Raw genomic sequence first — 20614 nt, 5'->3', positions numbered from 1 at the left:
TGCGTCAGGTGGGGGAGCCCAGCGCGGTGCTCCTGCTGAGCTGCTCGGCCGACACCATGTCCAGCCGTCTGCAGAGCTGTGGCAGACCCGCCTTCCGCCCCGCCTCTGACACAGACGGCGTCCTGCACAGGAGGGCCGAGAGCTTCTGCAGCGACAGCCAGGAGGTGGCATCTCATTACGAAGGCAAAAGGCTGCTGCACACGGTCAGGCTGCTTCATTTACCTGTGTGTGTGTGTGTGTGTGTGTGTGTGTGTGTGTGTGTGTGTGTGTGTGTTCTTACCTGTGTACCTGTGACTTTGACGTCTGCAGCAAATTTGAATTTAAGTGAAATTGAACTGCAGTTGATAATAGAGACAGTAAGGCAGAAACTATGTGTGTATGTGTGCAGTATATTAAACTAAACACTTCTTCAGTCCCAAACAGGTGTGAGATAAAGCGACTGCTATTTAATCCCTTAGAATAAAACAAACAGCTCACACTGAGTCAATAAAGAAATAACTAAAACCTCGCGGCGTCCTGTACCCTTTCATACTAATGACAGTGTGGCTCAGTGATGATGCATTTTTATTATTTGTTCAGGGAAATTATTTTGAAGCTCTTTTGTCGACTCACTAAGTGTGCTACATGTTTCATATCCCTTTGACTGGAAAACAGTGATTGTTTCGCATTAGTCCTCTTAGATCATATTGACTTTGGCTTATTTTAAACAGCCTCTGGATATTTTTAGGTAATGACTGATTTTTAACTCCATGCATGATTTGAGCCGCTTTGAAGTGGACTAAATGTCTCTGATTTAGAGTTTTTCATGTAGTAAACAGTGAGTTTGTTGGATCATGGTAGGTACGTTTTGTTTTTAATTCTTTGTATTTGTTTTCTATGTATTTCTTCCACACAGTGAGTTACATATGGAGCTGTAAGAGAACAGTTGAAGGTACATAATGAAGCTTGATGGAGATATTCTCAAATGACAGACGTAGTATGTACACACAGTGTGTGTGAGGAAGCATCTGCATTTGTTATCCATTCAGTAATTCAGGTTCCTCCCTTTGATTTGTCACCCATCTGTCTATAAAACACACGAATAATTAGTAAATAGCCTTCTTTTCCAAGTTTCTGAGACAAAGTTAATTAAGCTAAAAACAATAAAGTTACACAGCTCTGCAGAGGTGATTATTTTAGAGTATTTTTGGAGCAGCTGGCAGATGTTGTCATCAGCTGGAGGCGGGGGTGGGAGCACAGGGGCTGACTCTGTGTGTCCGACGTCTCCACTGACATGAGGGGTCAGTAGACCATCACAGAATTCCCGTTTGGGGCGAACTGAGCCTTTAAAACAGGCCGTTTGAACGTCTGAATGGCACATCAGGTGTGTGAGCCTCGAACGCCGCAGCAGATATTGAGGTCATCCGATGTCCTCGACTGCACGTCGAGACGCTGATGGCTTCTGAAAGGCCTCGTCTCAGGCAGTTTGTCCCTGTCCGCAGATTGACGCAGAGAGGTCGCCGGAGGAAGTGTTCGCCCAGATCTGCCAGGCGATGGAGGCCTTCTGAGTCCCAGCGTCTCCTCAGCGCCGCCTCCCGCCTCGAGCTCTGCCGTCCAGGAGGTCCAACGTGTGAAGCTCTTCTCTTGCTCCATCTCTATGCTGTATCGCTCCAAGGAGGCTCGTCCACATGCCCTCACACCTGCAACCAGACACACAGTACGCTCATTGAACTCCAGTGGTATGCATGTCCCCGCACACTCCCAGCAATCAGCGCAACCTTTCTGCTTTCTGACACCGACGAAGCGCCTGGCCGTCACATTCTGCTTCACCTACTTGCATTTGTCTCACTCTTGCATCGACCTCAATATATGCTGCCAACTGCCGGACCGAGGCAGATAACCGTACTGAGAAAATCGCATTCCCTGCTGTGACTGAGAGCATGTTTCTAGTTGAATGTGAAGTCCCCCCCCCCCAGGAGGAGCTGAGAGAGGGTCCCCGCCACGCTAGAAAGTGGAAATGTCAATGTGTGCTCATGCTCTCATGCACAGCCTCATGTTTTCTATTGTAACAAGCATGCAAGAATTACAATCAAGCTTAAACTGCCTTTTGTGCATCGAATAAAAAGCAGAAAAGAATTGAGAGTATTAAAAATTATCGCATTTGTATGTTTCCGAGCTCATCGTACAGGTGCTTGTTTGAGTCTGGTATTTAACATTCAATAAAGCCAGTGCATTTGCTAAACGGAGGATTTCTGAGTGTGTGCTTTGGTGTTTAGTGTGTGTGTGTGTGTGTGTGTGTGTGTGAGCACAAGGAATGGTCACAGCTGATCTGATAGCCCCATCTGCTGGTGAGAAGATCACAGCAACGGGGATGAAACTACATGAAAGGTAACGGAAGGGTTTTAGCAATTAGTGTGTTTAAAAGGCACAGAAACACACTTTGCGCTTCGCCTTGAAGCTGATGCCTCACACGGATCCATCATCAGCAAAACGACCTTTAACTGCGGCCGCCGATGCGTCACAGTGTTTGAAGTGACCACCAAAGGTCACATGTTGGAGGATAAATGGAGAGAAGAAAAAAGAAATTAAGCACTTGAACATTTTCACATCCTGACACCTGGTTTCTAAACCGATTTCTTTCCGTAAAAAAATCCTTTCATGCCTTTTTTCAGGAAACCACAGAAGCACAAAAACAGCTTTTCACTCTGTCGAGGTGATAAATTCAGTCGTTCATTGAGCTTCTCTGCTCGTGAAACCACAGATTCCATCTTCAGTGTGCTTCGTTGTTTTCTGTTTGTGCTGAAGTTTTGGGGTTGACAGGCGCATCGGATCAAAAACTCTTCACTGTCTGAAGTTTATGAAAATATATAACATGTTATCACGAGCCTTTGAATTCCTTGAAAGCCTTAAATGAGTTGGTGTTGCTCATGCAGCTGTCCGGCTCTGCCCGACATTCAAACTTTAGTTTACTGTGCTAACTGTCCTGAACACATTAGAGTGCTGCAACAATTAGCAGAAAATGATGGATTTGTCAAACGTTTGGTGGTTCCAGCATCTCAAACATGACCGTCTTCTGATTTTGGACAAAACAAATTCAAGCGTCAGCTCGAGTTGATATTCTGGATGAAAACAAGGATTCGATATTTAAACATCCATCAACCATCAATCATTAACGTCAAGTAGAAAAGACATTCACACTACAGTGATGTAAAACAGCAGCCTCACATCAGAGGGCGAACCAGCTCCCAGTGACCTTCAGCAATAATAAAACAGGAACCAGCGGTGTAGAAACACTATTTTCACATACTTTTATTTCCACAATTCTCCTCTAGCATTTTTTTTACATTATTATTTTTTTTTTTACATAAGAACAGACTGTTATACACAGATATTGAAGCAGGGCAAAGGGGGTGAGGGAAGGAGACGAAAACCATACAAAATGGTGTCTAGTCAAGCACAACAAAATCTATGTGTATAAAATTGTGTGGGTTTGTTCCACTGTGGAGGCACCAACCTCGACCTCAATTCTTTTTTTTAAATAGATTAATAAAAATACAATCTTTTAAATGGACCTTTTTAAAGTGGACTGCAAAATTAAAGAAGATCTAGAGGCGTGATGACCGGATCAATCGTGTGGGACAGTGTGGGTCGATGGCGCCACGCAGGAAGGGAGAAGTTGTGGCCAGGTTCAGAGGTGGAACCCCCCCACCCAAGAAAAAATAAAACAAATTTCTCTTTTAAAAATGGCACACAGCAACTAGCGCTGGCTACTTTTCACCATATACTTGTACACTCAACATGATCAACAACAGCACACGTCGGGGAAGGAGAAAGAAATATGAAAACAAAAACACAGTCTGGTGTACTTTCCATACGCTCCTGTTCGCCTGCAGCTCTGCCTTCAAAACATTTGCTCTCCGTGCTGTAGTGCTTCCTTGTTAGACATGTTTTAGTGGAGAGAGCAAAGGGAAAGGAATACAGATGCAAGTGTGTGTCTGAAAGGTGAGGGGGGGGTAAGACAGCAGCGTTGTGTGACAGTGGTAGGGGACGGCGCCACGCTGAAACGTGGCGCACAATCCAGGTCTGTTTGCAGAACGTCGCGTGGATCGGCAGAACCTCCTACGGTCTGCAGCGGAAAACACGCCGCCCTCGAGGTTCCACGCCGCCTGGCTTCTCTTGGCGGGAGCTGCGGCCGCCGCGGCTCATAAATACTCAATCTACGGATACCTAGCTAGAACATTTTTCACTCTTGCATAACACGGAGACCACATACACGCATACGAACCACCTATGTGTATCTCAGCTGACGACTTCACAGTCCACTATTGACCACGCGCCTCCGTTAGGTGGCGCTTCACCAGACCGATCGTCAATTCTCCAGTTTCAAAGCAGCACGGGGAGGTCAGTGGAGGGCGATGAGGGGGAGGGGGAGAAGGGACAGCCCTCCTGGAGTCACAGAGCTCGGGAATGTCGGTGTGCCTTCTGTTTATTTTGATGTTTTTGTTTGTTTGTTTTTTATAGTGTATCGTTTCAAATCACAGATCCATTGGTTAACCTGGCTGAGGTGGAGCGGGGCCCCCTTGTTCTGAGGAACCAACGTGGCCGCCCCTTCGCTTGAGTCAGGGAGGCCAGTTTACCTACAGCCCGCCCCACCAGCAGCACCGTGGTCTGCTCTGAGGCCCCTGGCTGTCTGCCTGCCTGCTGGCCTTCCTGCCTGGCGGCGGGTTAAGCGGTTATCTTGGACTTGGAGGATGGAGCCATGCACAGAGTGGCCTGTGGGATATGTGGAGAGAGCCTGGAGCTAGAGGCGCCTGGGACCCTGTCATCTGTTGGCTGGAAAGTAGTTAGGGTCCAGGTAGTTGTAGCCCGTGCTCTGCGGCAGGCAGTAGTCCCTGTCCAGAAAGGTGTCTGGCTGGTGCACCGGTTCCAAGTGGTGGTTAGGCTTGTGGGTCTCGGTCTTGAACAAGCTGGAGGACGAGCAGGAAAGAAGGGAAAACGTTGTGAGTGTGGGAGGCGCTGCGCTGGCAGTTTAACCATCATGTAGTGAAGTGATGAATGCCAGAAAAAGAGCAACTAAACAGTTTTCCTTCAGCTGGGCTGCGTGTTTAAAATCAATACCTGCTGACAGCACCAGGCCCAGCTGTGGATTATCAATACATTTTTAAAATCACAGAGCATGTTGGATTATGACAGTAACTCAGGGGATTTTCAGTCTGTCACAGCACTTTAAATAAGCAAACAAGACTACATCGCACTACAGATACAGATCAGTATCAGCTAAATTTAATTTTCTGCCCATAGATATTAAAGGGAGAGTTAATGAACGGTAAACTATGAAAAAGTCCATCTTATATCTTATGATCTACATCTTCATTGTGCTCAAACCCAACTCCGAGTTCTGGATGTGATCATTTCAGCGTCCTGACAGAGATGGAGGATCTCACCAGTCGGAGCAGTTGGAGCAGAAATCGACTGAGCTGTCCTGCGGACAATCCTGACAGTGCCACCGCACCCCCTGGATGGGCTCCATGCCGCAGACGTCACACTGCACAAAACACACACACACACACACACACACACACACACACACACGCACGCACACACACACCTTTTTTTACACGGTATAAAACTCTCACATGCTGGTGAAAGCTGTTGTTGATGAACTGAACAACAGCAGCAAACACTGATTTCTTTTGTACAGTCACATCAAAGTGTCTCAATTCTTCATACATCACTCATAATGTAGTATTTCAGATAAGGTAATACTACAGTAACACTCTAAAGTACAATACTAATAATGTGAAATGTAAATGAAGCTTTAACTGTTGTAATTTGTTGCTAATTTCAAGTCACAAATAAAAATAAAATCTGTATTTTGGATGATTTAACCCTTTAATGTTTCATTTCCAAGCTGTAGCCAGAGCCAACACATGATTTTACCGTTTCAGAGGCTCCTCTATTTTTACTGCACGCTGCACTGTGGGATAAGAATCAGCCTACATCGCACTCAAAACACGAGCAATTCAGAGGAGGATTTGGTCCATTTTCAGCACACTTGAACACACTGTTCTCTGTACAGTGTGAACATGCTCCTCACACTGTCAGAGCTGGTGCATTGTTTGTAACTGAGATACAGACTTTGTTTCCGTTGACCAGTTTACCACATAATCCCTGACTGAGGATGTGATTTCATTCCCCCTCACACACTCGGGGCACATGCGTACACAGAGGCCTGGCTGTGCTGTTGTCAGCGTGCTGTACAGGAGTGTGCGAAGCTTCACCTTGTAGCCGACGTGCCGCGCCCCGGCCTTGTCCTCTCGGATCTCCTGGAGCGTCTGTTTTTTCAGTCGCTTCAGCTCTAAAAGCTCTTTGTACTCTGGCAAATCTCTCAGCTCCACAGGTATCGCCTCCTCGTCCTGGGTTTGAGGGAAGGAAAGACAAACACTCACATCAACGTGCACACGCAGAAAGACAGAGACGCAGAGGAGATGACTGATAGGCATCAGGACATGCACAGACAAAACGTCTCTATGTGACTCCAGTCTGATAATGATATTCTCTGGATGTTTTATACCCTGCAGACAATGTGCTGCCAGTATCGATCAACCTAATTTTAGCTGAACAAGAGCAACGTATCCATAAACAACAATATGGATTTTCTTCCGTTTAGGCAGCAACGTGGCAGAGATTGTCTTTTCGGCTGAAAGAACACGAGTGCAAACCTCTGTCTCCTTCACAAAGACGCCTGATGTCTGCTAACTCCACTTGCTTACAGAGAGAGAAAACTTCAGAAACGAAAAAGCGTAAAAATGCAAGATTTTATTTGACAAAACTATCGAGTCACGCCTCCAGGTCCTGACAGGAAACGGCTTTCTGAGAATCCTGTATTTGTCCTCAGCAGACTTCCATCCCGTCCTGCAAACACGGACAAACTAAGGGACAACCTGGTGAAGTGAGAAATTACTGTGGCCCATGCTGGCAACACCTTTGTGACTTTGCTTCATACCGGCGGCGTCAGAGGTTTTGTTAACGCGCCGGTGGAGCCAGCAGCCTGTGTTCTCAGCAGGGCACAGCGACCCGGTTTTACTTAAAGGTTACTGCCATCAAAGAGGTAGAAAGAAAATGTCAGCGCTCGGGTAACGGCGAGCGTCAGGAGCTGCACAGTTCAAATGGAAACAGAGGCGAGGCTGGCCGGACCCCCTGCTCTGATTTAGCCGTTCTCAGCAGTACACGCTGCCCTGATTGAAGCGTGGGGGGGGGGGGGGGATACAGACGTGCATGATCAAGAGCCAAACGCCTTATTTCATCCAAAGGTGTTCCTATGAAGGCAGCCCTGAGTCACGAGGCAGGGAGCGCAGGCGAAGGTTGCTTATTTCGCCTTCTCTGGAATAGATCTCAATAGACCAGTCAGGCGAGACAGGCAATGACATGCAGCTTTTCTTTGTCTTTAGCTTACAGGTCACTGCTTACACGAGGAGGAGAGGGAAAGACGGTGAGAGAGAAGAGGGAATGTGAGCTTGTGATTAGCTTAATTAAGCAGCAAAGCACCACAGTCTGGTCGGTGATTGGTGACAGGAAAAAGGAATCGGATCAGTTGTAAGATAATCTCCCAGGACAAATGAATGGGAGTGGGGATGTGTGCAAAAAGAAGCATAGGTAATAAAAAAAAAGGAAAAAGAAGAAATAGCACGGTTATCAGCGTTCTGTGGCGTGACGGGGGACTGACCGAGTCATCAGCAGAGGGGTCCTGCACGCTGCTGTAATACGCCGAGCGCTCGTCTTCTTCATCCATGTAGACCGGAGGCTCATAGGAGGTCAGGAAAGTAGACGGTCGGTACAGGTGCTTGTTAAGGTGGTGCTGCCTCTTACTGGACGCCTGAGGAATAAAACAGGTACAGTTTCACTCTAGCTGCCGAAATTCTTCCCACATGTTGAACAAACATCCAGTATCTGTTGAGCTCTGCACAATAACATCACGACTCAGATCCATTTAGTGTCGAAACACAACAATATGAAACGAACTGTCCGGAACATTAACAGAAAAACAGCATTTGTCTGCATGACAGAAAGCATCAATGGTTAAGGGGTGTGGTGAATACCTTTTTAGTGTACATGCACAGGTTGGGTGTTCTTCCAGGCACAGGGATACCAGCTTTTGTCAGTTTGATGAAGTACTTTTGAACCCTACTGGCAACCTGGAAAGTTTTCACAGGAAAACGGCGGCGTTAACGATTTCCAGCTGAGGAACAGCTGCTTGAAGTAATTGAGGTCACGCAAATGTGTGATCCAGGTACTTGCAGGGGGTGCAGTTATCACACACAAGCCGGTCTTTGCCTTTTAACAGAGCAAAGTGTACACTCCACACTCTTCCATTTAACAGCGTGTTTCCATAGTAAAGACACAGATTTATCAATGTCAGAACATGCAAATCAGAACAAAAACAGACAGGTCCAACCGGTTCAAGGACAACGGAAATATGTTGTTTAGCTTAAAGTCTGGTGTTTTTCTAAATCATTTTCAAATGTGCAAATGAGCCAAATATTCTGAACTAAGTGTGGATCAAACAAGCATTGTTCCTGTGGATCTTCACTCCCTTCGTCACCTGTTTTGCTGTTCGATTGCCCAGCTCATCAGCGATCTTCTGCCATCTTCTGGACTCGACTTCCTCGGGAGGGAACTTAACAAGAAGCTGCTCCAGTTTTTTCTGTCAGAACAAGAGGACACGTTTACTCCATAAACAATCAGTGTTTAATCAACCTAATATGCTTTTAATCACAAGTCAGATATACGCCATTCATGCACGACCTGCGGAGCAGATGAGCAGCACTAACTGTTAACATTTGGGCTGTTTATTAAAAACTTAATCAATCTGGAAATAACCTGAAAATGTTTCATCAAGCATTTCTGCACTTACTCGGTTATTTACCGGCTGATGATATCATTCTGCTAAAATATAGTACAACATCTTACACACGTGCTACCTACCTGTTCCTCCACAGTCCACAGCTGGTTAAACGTGTCAGGCTTGTTTGGGTGACAAATCCTCCCCCTGATCATCTGTCAGGAAAACAAGAGTGACAGCCGCGTCAAAAGACTAAGACGATACAAAAATAATGGGCACTGCACCACTCGGAGAGATCTGTGCATATGAACTGCCTTTCACACTGAATCTGTCAGTTTGACAGACAGAGATGTGACACGAGATGCGTCATTGGGAAGACGCAGAAAAACAGGCACATTTTTGAGTGACAAACAAAATCCTGTTAGGATTCAGAGTGCCACAGAGAAGACGACCGTGCTCGCACATTATAAACAGGCAGAGTAAGAGGACTAACAGAGGAGCCGTGTGCTTGGCACTGTTTAATCCCAACAATCAACTAAAAGTGAAATCTTAGAGCCCATATAATGTGGGAAGGGACCCACAAGCATAGCGGAGGCCAAAAATAAAACATAATCAGAGGTGTGGGAGAGGTGGGATCCTCATGTTTCCATAGATACCATTTTTGGTGCTCAAATGTGCTGCTCGCTGAACTCAGCTGAGGTGTAAGAATGGGGGAGACGAGGCCGAGGGAAGCCAGGCAGCGTAAAATGGTAATAACCTGATGATTTGTAGGCCAACCTGCAAGAGACGGGTGACTCACCAGCTACAGTTAGGGACGGATGCAGCTGAATCTTCACTAATGACAAACGGGGAAACAATCGCAGCTGTGACGGCAGCAGCAGTGCGTGCTGTACAGATAATTTCAGCAGGGAGGCAGAGCCATACCTGTGTCTGCCTGCCATTCTCCGGAGCGTCACTAGTGGGCAGAGAGGAGTACATGGTGGAGGATTCGCCTTCCTTCTTGGGCTCCACGGGACTTTTTGGTCGATCAGGCAAACCTGGAGGGAGAAAATGAGCAGAATTAGTATTTACATGGGAGAAGAATCTCTCTTTTTAAAATAAATAAATAACATGTATTCATGCCTTTGTCGAAGATCAGCTTCAGCCGCCTGGTTTTGCGTTTCTTGTCACAGAACTCCCTCTCAAAGTCGCCGAGGCCTGAGGTGTACTGCTCCCAGGCGATGTCCGGGAGCTGGACCACTCGCTGAGGACACGGCAAGCCTAAATTCACCTGAGGGTCATAAGGGACGGGGGTCACGATCCATTAACAAATGAACTCATGACTCCTACAAACCATACTGCAACACATGAATGTGACAACATATGAGACACCAATAAGCACTGTAAGGCTAACTTTTAGTTGTTTTGGGACACTTTCTTCTTCTGTTTGATGTGCTTATGATTTGATCATTTTGTAACATGTGCTTTAGGTCTGCTCATTGCTTAACATGATTCAAGTTAGCACATATTACTCTCATTTTTGAAGATTTTTCCACAGAGATCCTTCACAAGGTTTCACCGCAAGATTTCACAGCCTCATTTTCTTTGTCTCGCATGCACAATATCATCCTTTGGGCAAACAGATTAACATAAGCTCATGCTTCGACACCTACAGCAGGTGTTCTGATTGTATTTAGCTTTTACATTTACCCGAGCGCATTAATGCGTTAACTCCGTTCCCTTTATATTTTACGGGATGAAGAATATCAGACAGTGTGCACATCCTGGCCCAGTTGTGAACAGGTGCAGAACAAAATCAGGGTCCAACAATGGAAAAGCAGTCAGAGTCTGCACACTGAATTTTACAAGCTCCCAAATATTTATTCGAGCAGCGTCTCAACCAGAGAGGTATTCCTCAGGCAAAAACCAAGAACAAGATCTTACGTGCCATGTCTCGAAGAGGGAGTGATGCAGAGACTACATTTTAACTGGCACGTTGTATTTGAAGATTTTATACAACTCCTGTGCATAAGGTGCTTGTCGAACACATTAAAAACACTGAGTGGCAGCATAATCTAACGCCGTCAGCTCTGCCATAACATCTATCTTTACAAAGCTCATCATTTGTTTTTGGTGACATTGTTGGAAATACGTAGATTCAATTACAGGTCTATAAATGGTTAGAGGTGTTCCCTTCCCATTGACACAGATGAGGCAGAATATTAGAAACACCTCTTAATATAATGCGACCTCGGTGCTAAAACACGGAAGAGTTGATGTTTGTTACCCGTTTCTGCAGCTGCTCCACAAAGCCAATGGGATCGGCGAGCGCCTCTCTCTGGTGACGCGCCAACGTCTCCAGGTCCAGGATGGCCTGCGTGCGCTGGGCCTCCAGAACTCCGATGGTCTGCAGCAGCCTCTGATAACTGACATGGAGGGAAGAGAGGTCAGACAACAGTGTGAGGCCGGGACTGCTTACATTATTTAACCTGACACTTGCAATGCTGCAGTGCATCAAACTTTTAGACCCCAGACCATGCATAATTCAGCCATGTTGCTGAGAGCCTAAATGCTTGCACAGGACCTGCACCATTCTCCAATCCTTTCCACCTATTTTGTAAATAATGTGTTTGTAGGCGTTTCTGTGTGCTTGGCTGTGGCTAAAAATTGTGCATCTCGAACAGCTGCTTTGGGAAACACATTTAGAGTCACTTAGAGAGGTAAACAAACATTCAAATGGAAAGAGAAAACGCACTTCAACCACGTTACACCTTTCTGATGTGTTACTGTGCAGATTAGCAAGATTTCATCGCAACGTCAAACCCTTTTTCATGACAAAACATTTGGGTTTTGCAGTGCTTGAGGAACCCTCTGCTCTGTAGAAGGCTGACCTTTCTACTCACACCCTCCGGGGCAACAGGAGATCTGCGAACTGAGCTGTCAATGACTAAGTGTGGTACTGACTCAGAGGCCTTACAGTGCGAGCAGAGCCAGAGGAATCGACACGAATGTGACAGCATCCCACAAGGCTATAACCTAATGCAGGTGCTCGGTGAAGCAGAGTGGATCAATCTCCCCTAACAGGACATGAATGAAAATCAATGCACAGGACACAATTTATTCAACAGCTGCTGGTGGTTTGAAAATCCTGCAAGCAATACTTTTAAACGCATCAACTGTGTTTAACCTCATATCCCTTCATTAGTTACAGACACCAATCCTGTTCCACTCTGTGAAGCTCTGTTGACCTTGTGCAGTATCAGTGCGTGTTGTGCTTCAATGCAAACGGTAAATCCCTGTCTCAGCAGGAGCGGCACCCAAACATACTACTGCACATTTCCTGTGCGAGAACAATTCTGATTCAAATGTAAGAGCTCTGCAAAAGAAAGCATGCTGACTCCCTGAGATGAACAGATGATCTATGCATTAATCTGTTTTAGGGAAATGAGGAGAACTTGGCTCTGCTCCTCAGCACTCTGGACTCCGGCCAGGCGTCCAGGGACAAGCCTGGTGTTCCATTGCCACCTACTGGGCCCGAGGTGACAAACACTTGTGCCAAATGAAAACCTGGCCAGGACAATAGTGTTGCTATGTCAATGCCTGATAATCAAAGACAGGAGGTGGCTTTTTGAAATATTTAGATGTTAGAGGTAGAGGGAACTGTGTCAAAACAGACAAATTTGCAAAGATGCAAATACAAGATGTTCTGTATACACGTCATTAATCATGACAACGTCAATTTCTCCGTATTCAGCAGCCCTAAAATGCCTAGTCATGCTTCCCTGAAAATGTCTCCTCACTGTATTGATCTGAGCTTTCAAAAATTCTCCTTACTCAGCACAACCTCAAACTTGGCATGTCAGAGAAACTTGATTGAATTACCTTGAAATACGAGAGCAGTGAAATCTAAAGCCATTCTTCAAATCTGAAACATTCACCAGCACTGGTGTCAAAGACAAAGAGACCTCTCGGCTTATGTCTCAAAGCCCCTTCGGCCCTCCGCCCCTCCTCATATGAAGATGCATCATGAATCAGATGACCTGCCACAGCGCAGTTAGCAGTGCCTGACTGAGCGCAGCATGGGACCTGTCCACCAACATCAACATCCCATTTTGAATGACACTGACAACACTAGGAACAAAGCCCCACACTGACATACCCTTCTCCTCTAAAACAACTCTTTTTGCCGAGAAAAGAGAGAACTGAGGCAATTAGCAGAGTAATTTTAACATCCAATCTCCTCAGGCTTTGACAATTGGCAGCCAATTCACACAATGACAGCACCAGATTGAAGGTGAAAATTAAAGGCTGAAACATGTAAAACCTGAACAATAAGTCGGGAGCTTTAATTAGATGCTCACCAGCAGTCCCAAAATAACTAAAGCTACAAAAATAACAGAAATAATTCAACAGTCGCCCGTGCGTTAATGGTGTTAAAACCCAGATTAGCTTTCACACATTTTCAGCCTGTGAGGAGGGGTCACAGCAAGACGCAGAGCCAAAAGGGCTGAGAACTACTGAATGATCTGAATAATCTGCATACAAGTACAGTTATATAGTCTAATTATGTGTTTGACATTGATTGATTCTCCAGTGTATTTAACACTAAGACTAAACGGAAATATACTTGAGGTTTTACAACGTTCAGCACTCTCAAATCAGCAGAAAATTCTTAGCGTATACAAAATCCTCCTCAACTCAAATTCATTTCATTCAAAACCAAAGAGCAGAAGTAACTCAGTAAACACAGAACACAGAGATCAACATGTGTGAGAGCTACATCACGACAAAAGGAGAGGAGAGAGCAGAATCCCTGGGGAGCTCCCACATACTCTTTGTTGTGTTTAAGAGCCAGGTGGTCCGACTCAAAGTAATACACATCGGGCTCCTCCTCTTCCTCCTCCTCCTCTGCAGCCTGGCTCCGTATCAACTCCTTGCTTCTCTCAGCCTCTTTGCCCTCCAGACCTTCCTCATCACCTGCCCTGTGCCCAGGATCCACGGAGACCGGCTCCTCACTGGAGGGGCCAACAAAGTCTGTGGGAACCTGTTCCTCCACGACAGGACAGTCCTCCTCCAGCCCAACCACCACCTCCCCCTCTTCCCTCAAGGGACCATTGTCTCTGGGAGGAGAGCTGAGCTTGGAGGAGGAGGCCTTGCCACCAGTGGCAGCCCTCCTGGGTGAAGTCCGTAGGGTGTATCTGTGTTCGTAGAGCTCTGTGAAAGAGGGGGGCGTGCTGGATATTGAGGGGTTGCAGCCTGGCTCTGTGGGGGAGGGGGTTGTTGCTAGCGGGGGTGTAGTTTCTCCTGAGTTGCTGTTGTTGTTGACTGGACTACTGTTCATGTTAGGGGTAGTGGAGGAGGTGGAGGCAGCAGCTTCATGTACCGGTGTTAGCGGCCGACCATTGGTATCATTCTCACTCTCTGTCACCTGCTCCTCGTGGACCAGACACAACGTGTCACCCACCACATCAACCTCCACTTCCTCCACCTCCTGCTCCTTGGCCACTATCAACTCAGGGACAGGATCCTCCTGTACAGACTCAAATGTTGGCGCAAATGAGGCTGGCGATTCCCCTGAGCCAGAGACCTCCATCTGCACAGGGACAGAGTTTCTACAAGGCACAGCGGGGTCAGGGGATGAGGGAGCCCCCGCCTGACTACCATTGAGCAGCGATGGGCAGTTAGTGACAGAGGCTGGATTTGCGCTAGGCTCTTCAGTGAGTGTGCTAGGTTCCTCTGCTTTATTCTCTCTGAGTCCATTAGAGGCCTTGTGAGCATGTGGGGGCTGAGCTGCCCCATCACACTCCACATAACCATCCTCTGCCGTTCCCCCCGTCAGCTCACCTTCCTCTTTACTGACAGGTGAGGCAGGACAAGTGTTAGCAGAGTTTTGGCTGGGAAATTCTTCACAACTGTTGTCCTTGCTAGGCTCTGGGACAGAGACTGGACTTTCAGGTTTCAAAAGCTCAGGGTCCTCCTCGTGTCCCTGAGACTCTCCAGAGCGGGAGCACCGCTTGGCCCTTTTGAGTTGAGGACAGGCATCCCGCACTCCCTTCCCTCTATCACAGTTCTCGGACTTCTCAGAACTAATGTCTTTTTCTAAACAGGACACGCCCCGCTTCCTGGAGCTGGTCCATTGCACTGCCTCAGCTGGAGAAGCATTCGAGTCAGTTAACTTCCCCTGCAACGAGGCCTGCTGGTGGCCATCTTGCTGAATGTCCTCCTTGGCATCCTGTTTTGTATCATGCTTAGCGTCCTGCTTTGACTCCTGCTTAAAGTCTTGCTTTGACTCCTGCTTTCCGTCCTGCTTTGACTCTTGCTTGGCGTCCTGCTTCGACTCCTGCTTGCCGTCCTGCTTGCCGTCCTGCTTCGACTCCTGCTTGGTATCCTGCTTGGTATCCTGCTTGGCGTCCTGCTTGGCGTCCTGCTTGGCGTCCTGCTTCGACTCCTGCTTGGTTTCCTGCTTTGAGTCCTGTTTGGAGTCATGCTTCGACTCTTGCTTGGCGTCGTGCTTTGACTCCTGCTTGGCATCCTGCTTCGACTCCTGCTTCTTCTTGGGGGAGCGGGCCCTCGGTAGCGGAGACACTGAGGTCTCCTCCGGCTGGGCGATGCTGCGGTTCCTGAGGGTTCGACCACAAAAGTTCTCATCCAATCCATTGAGCCCCACTGACGACCTTGTGACGCGCGAGGAACGGGACGCGGCCATACTACGGCGGGTGCCTACAGTCTCCTCATCCTGGTGCTCTCTCCTTTGCAGCAGAATGTGGGGACCTGTAAAACAGACACAGACAGATACATGCACCTCATTATGTCAAAATAATTACTGGAAACTTAAAATCTTTATAGCTCAATCGGTTACACCTTGGTCAGCCAAGTTAAAAATAAAGCCTCAATGGTACCCTCAGGTGTTTCAAACAAAAGCATTCAGCAACAGACCTTTGATAAATACAGCTTGGGTCATATCTCAGCTCACAACCGAGGGATATTGATTTCTCCTGTCATTGTAGCTAAGCAACACCTTCTGTCCACAGGCAAAATTAGATGTCTTATCCCATGTCTGTACAAATTACAGACCTTCCTACTACATTTAAAAGGGTGGAAGATCTTATACTGGCAGAGGAAATCTCTTTTGACACTTCACAAATGTCACAGCTTTGAGGCTCATCTGTATGTGCTTGGTAACTGAAGACATAAAGGTGACTACAGCGCAGCAAGCATTTTAAGCCTTGAAAAGCCCCAAAATCTGGTAAGAAGATTAACAAAAAGGTAAACTGCTTGAATTAAAACCAAAAATAATCCAATAAACAAGCCATCATAAGAGCACCCCAGGCACTCACCTGGTAGAGTGCATTCTGTACCACTTATCAAGGCTGAGTCCTCACTGCAGCAGCCCGGGTTCGACTCGAGCCCGGGCCCAGCGCTGCATGTCATCCCCTCACTCTCACCCCCTGCCTTCCCTGACTCTATCCAGCTGTCACTATCAAAAATAAAGCAGAAATGCTTAAAAAAAAAGCCATCATACAGAATGCATGTGTTTCAGTGAGGGTATATTTATTTCCTCCCTACAGAGATTATTGCTCTTTCTGTCACACAAAAAATGAATATGGTTTATTGGTTGACTGATTTCTGACACAGAGGATACTGGGTAATTGTCACACCCAATTCAGCGGAGATAACACTGCCGGCATAAGTTTGTCATCACACACTGTAGGCTGTTTATCTCTTTATAACAGGTGTGCCAGAGGACTAACAGGCTGCAATCCATCCACAACTTATCAGAACGCACAAAAATTGAAATGCTCAGACAACAAGAATCCCACACAAGGCTTACAGGCTTAGAGCGTGGACAACCACAGAAGCTTAGGACATGACAATTCACTTCCTGACTCAATTTTAGGCACAACAAAGCCTTCCAAAACTCACTCTGTGTGTCGCCAGAGGTGTCCCGCAGATGAAGTACATTACTGTACATGAGAAAAGAAATGCTGGCTTTAAGTGTGAACTTGAAAATTAACACAATCCAAACGCTACCGATTTCATTTATGTAAAAACCTTTACCTGACTCACATTTATCTCACTCACACTAAGGCTGTTATTGAGGCAAACAAAATTTGATAAACAGAACTGAGATACTCATCAACACGCAGGCACACACACACACTTATATGCATGCAGTTTTATTCTGCTTTCTCTGTGTTTTATCCTGTACATAGCATAAAGGTCACGGAGACACAAAGCAATGTTGTTTGAAAAAAACAAAAAAACAAAACTGAAAACGCCACCATGGCTGGCGGTCATGGAAGACTAAAAACACAATAGCAAAGTAGCTTTCACATTACAAATACCACCCCAAGTAATAGAGGTTACATTAAGGTTGCTTTGGAAACCCATCAATGTTAAGAAACATAAACAGGAAACAAAGTCACTCTATTTTCCAGACATTAACTCCACAATCAAGTGGGCAAATCTGCAACTATAACCATTATCATCTATAAATTTAATCTAGGAATGCAGTAATTAGTAACAAAGTTTTCTGTGTGCATGTAAACATGCAGTTAATGAAACTAGGGAGGAATTTTGAGATTACATGTCTCTCTCACACACACCACATGCACACACACGCACACCCTTGCCAGTGAAGTATCCTTCATCATCTAGAGTCTAGAGATGATGGCTCCAAATAATAAATCTAACAACAGAGGACAATAAAAACGAGACGCGGTAAAGGTCATATTAAAGTGACATTCAGTGGGAGATGATCTCACATGGTGTCCTTTTGCAGAAGATGAGACATAGTCACAGACTGTAGAGGAGAGAAAATTATTGCACCAATTAGCATTGTGGACACGGCGCTCATTTACATCAATCCCATGTGCGTCAATCTGTGGGCCAACCTTTGTTAAAACTGATTTTAAGCTCCTTGTTTCCTATCTTGGGACAATCGCTCCCTTTCCCGACACTGTGCTAACATAGTAAAATCGAAGCAGAGACTACTATTGCTATAAAAATACATTTATAATATTCCTTCAGGGAGTGAACATACTAGTCACCTGGAACAAGCACTAGCACATGCACATATTAGTCACTCTGCTAAAGACTCCAGCTGAGAAAGCTAATGTGATTTGTCCATGCATAAAATAAGAGAGAGAAAGAAAAGAAACACAGATAGGGGGAGCAGGGGGCAGGTTCTTCAGACTGCGTATTCACCCTTTGACTCAAACAGACAAAACTAATTAAGCCTGCTCATCTGACCTCCTCTCACAAACCAGAAAAGTAATCGCTACTTCATGATGATCAGGGTTACATTTTAGCTTAATAACAACAGGAAAATTTCGAAAATCAATAAAAAAAACGAAAGCTGCCTTCAGGTGCTGATTGGAATAATTAGAATAAAAGTTTTGCACCAATGAAACAACATAAGAAAAGTTTTGATTACTCTGAAAAAGACTACCCAATCTAAGTTTAGGTTCAATCTAATGCAAAACATGCCTGACAGAGGTGCAATGACTGGAATGTCGTAAAATAGTGCAAGTGGTTGGACAGTATGTGGGATAGCTTGCTTTTTTCCACTCCACACTGTTACCAAGTAAATATGCAAAAACGGTCTTTTTGAAGGCCAATCATTCACAAACTCATTAAACGACAGGGGTCTCCTTGACTGTGAAATGTGGAGAGAATTAGCAGGAAACCACAAGCCAAAATAGGTTTCCCAATGTATACACACATTGAACATTAAAAGAGATATACTGAAGGCCAGTGGTTCCAAACCTGGAGAAGATAATAAATGTGGGGTAAGAGAAGTACTGCAGGACTACAAAAGAAAACAATCATGTTAAATAAAATTATGTTTATTTTTTATGACTACTGTATATGTCATACAGATAAACCACTCTGTGGTTGAACTGCTTACAACTTGTGTCCACACTAAGACTATAATGTCTGAGGAGTCGTAAGTGGACACTGCTTTGTTTTATGAGGTCAAAAGCCAATAGGGTTTAGACCACAGATCAGCATTTGAGTTGTATTCACTCTCTACTGTCAGTGGCTATATGACAGTGAACAGTCCTCAGTTACTATTCCAAAGATAAATGTCCAGTTTTTGTGGGTATTTTTGGTGTCATGTATAAACATTTAACTGTGATAACTTCTACTGAATAAATACAAGTGAGATTAAACTATCCTTCCCTTTTCAAGGACCACCTCAGCACACCGGGTCCCAGTTAACCCCACAGGTACTAATTCATCTTTAGTATGTTAGTACATAGTAATAAGGTTTGGGAAAGTTCATTACAGTCTTATCAGAATATACTGTTAGGTATGGCTATTGATCTTGACAAGACAGGAAAATGCTTCTACTTAGAGGCAGCAGTTTAACCACACATTTTCAAAGTGTCAAGCCAGTGTATGTTATTAGTCAGTGCAGCTACCCCGACAGGAACCATGTGTAACTGTAATCCTTAATCAAACCACTTCCTGTTCTTCACCAAAGCGCGTGTTTGGTTGTTAAGTTATGTTAACACGTGCTGATTATGCTACTATGATCATGACAGAACAGGACTTACAAATGGGTCACTTGCCATGATTAGCGAAACACTGGTTTCATTGAGCTTTAAGGCTCTAAACTCCAGCTATACACAAGTAAACACACACATTGCAAGCTAAGCGTGAAGGCTATTGTTGGCAAACCAATTAAGCTAACGTCCGTAACTGAGTTTACGCTCCGAAATGTATGTTATTACACACAAACAAGCCTTGTGTTGTTTTACCGTCGCGTTGGACTGTTCATCTCTGTTGCTGACCTGTAGTTCAACACTTCCACGGGGCCTACTGGCAATAAAAAATCCACGGTCTGGTGTTGGTATACATACCGATGAGAATCGCTCAAATCCCAACATCCCGGCTAATCAGCTGCCGTGAGCTCAGAGCACAATATCGGCAAAGTTGGGGGCTGGAGGATGCTGTTACACGAGAGACTAGACAACGCTGCGTTTGCACGTGCCGCCGGCTAAGTTAACACTAGTTTGCAGCAGGTGAACTTTAAAGTTCAGGATTAAAAGTCCAACCACACGTTTAGTCAAAACAACTGAGTTGGTTCACGGAGCTGGCGAGGAGGCTAAACGTTAGCACAGACCAACTTCCAAGCAAACGTTACTTGACCTAGCTTGCTGTTTAGCGGGCTAACCATAGCAAACTAACTTACCGTTAGCTCTCATGGCTAACGTTAAATAAAAAACATTAACGCTTGAGACGCCAAACTACAGACTGTTGCACCCGTGTAATTCAAATATTATCTTGAACGCTTCATATGACACCCAACGAACAAGTACACTAATTACAGTCTAACCAAGTTCATTCTCTTTTTTCTTGTGAACGACTAGTTAGCCAAGTTGGCTAACGTTACCTTCGCTAGTTCTTCTCGGCTAGTTTTCCTATGAACTGCATCGTGCAGAAAAGAATCGTGGCGATTTAACCTGTAGCCCCTCCGGTAACGTTAGCTTACTAACATCGGATACAGGCTAGCTATACTAGCTCGACAACTGGTACAGGCATTAAGTCCACAGATAATACACATACTGATGAATGTGATCGCTACTAACATTGTGTTTCGCCGGGGTTTGCATATGAACTGCTGCGCACAGACAGAAGCAGCATGGTTAGCAACCAAACAGTATAACGGCGGCTGGTAACCAGTTAGCAGCTAGGGCTAGCCGCAGCAGCCTAATATTAGCTAGCCAAGCTAGCTGATTGTTCCGCGCATAACTTTGCGATGTATTTGTGTACTTCCAACAATGCCGGTCAAAGACATTTTTGGTG

At 45.5% G+C, this 20614-nt stretch overlaps 2 protein-coding genes across 3 annotated transcripts in view; one reads left to right on the top strand and one right to left on the bottom strand.

Moving 5' to 3' along the window:
• ak5 (adenylate kinase 5) overlaps positions 1 to 2226 on the top strand; it is a 65358-nt gene extending 63132 nt beyond the window's left edge. The window contains exons 13-14 of the mRNA XM_076744429.1: positions 9 to 203; positions 1482 to 2226. Coding sequence (XP_076600544.1) covers positions 9 to 203; positions 1482 to 1547 — 261 coding nt within the window. The 3' untranslated portion in view covers positions 1548 to 2226. The remainder of the gene's footprint in view (positions 1 to 8; positions 204 to 1481) is intronic.
• Positions 2227 to 3264: 1038 nt separating this feature from the next.
• The window catches only part of zzz3 (zinc finger, ZZ-type containing 3), a 17501-nt gene continuing 151 nt past the window's right edge, over positions 3265 to 20614 (bottom strand). The window contains exons 1-12 of one of the 2 annotated variants that reach the window (XM_076745109.1): positions 20398 to 20459; positions 13633 to 15571; positions 11088 to 11226; positions 9944 to 10091; positions 9746 to 9858; positions 8965 to 9036; positions 8582 to 8683; positions 8079 to 8174; positions 7706 to 7855; positions 6261 to 6395; positions 5424 to 5524; positions 3265 to 4946 (exon numbers count right to left, since the gene is read on the bottom strand). In XM_076745109.1, the coding sequence (XP_076601224.1) occupies positions 4802 to 4946; positions 5424 to 5524; positions 6261 to 6395; positions 7706 to 7855; positions 8079 to 8174; positions 8582 to 8683; positions 8965 to 9036; positions 9746 to 9858; positions 9944 to 10091; positions 11088 to 11226; positions 13633 to 15571; positions 20398 to 20452 (3195 nt within the window). In that variant the 5' untranslated portion in view covers positions 20453 to 20459 and the 3' untranslated portion in view covers positions 3265 to 4801. Of the gene's footprint in view, positions 4947 to 5423; positions 5525 to 6260; positions 6396 to 7705; positions 7856 to 8078; positions 8175 to 8581; positions 8684 to 8964; positions 9037 to 9745; positions 9859 to 9943; positions 10092 to 11087; positions 11227 to 13632; positions 15572 to 20397; positions 20460 to 20614 lie in introns of those variants that run through there. The other variant, XM_076745110.1, reaches the window with a different exon arrangement.

Source organism: Chaetodon auriga, chromosome 12 (assembly GCF_051107435.1).
Source record: "Chaetodon auriga isolate fChaAug3 chromosome 12, fChaAug3.hap1, whole genome shotgun sequence".
Lineage (NCBI taxonomy): Eukaryota > Metazoa > Chordata > Actinopteri > Chaetodontiformes > Chaetodontidae > Chaetodon > Chaetodon auriga.
The sequence above is the reverse complement of the archived record's forward strand: the minus strand, read 5'-3'. Positions and strand labels throughout refer to the sequence as shown.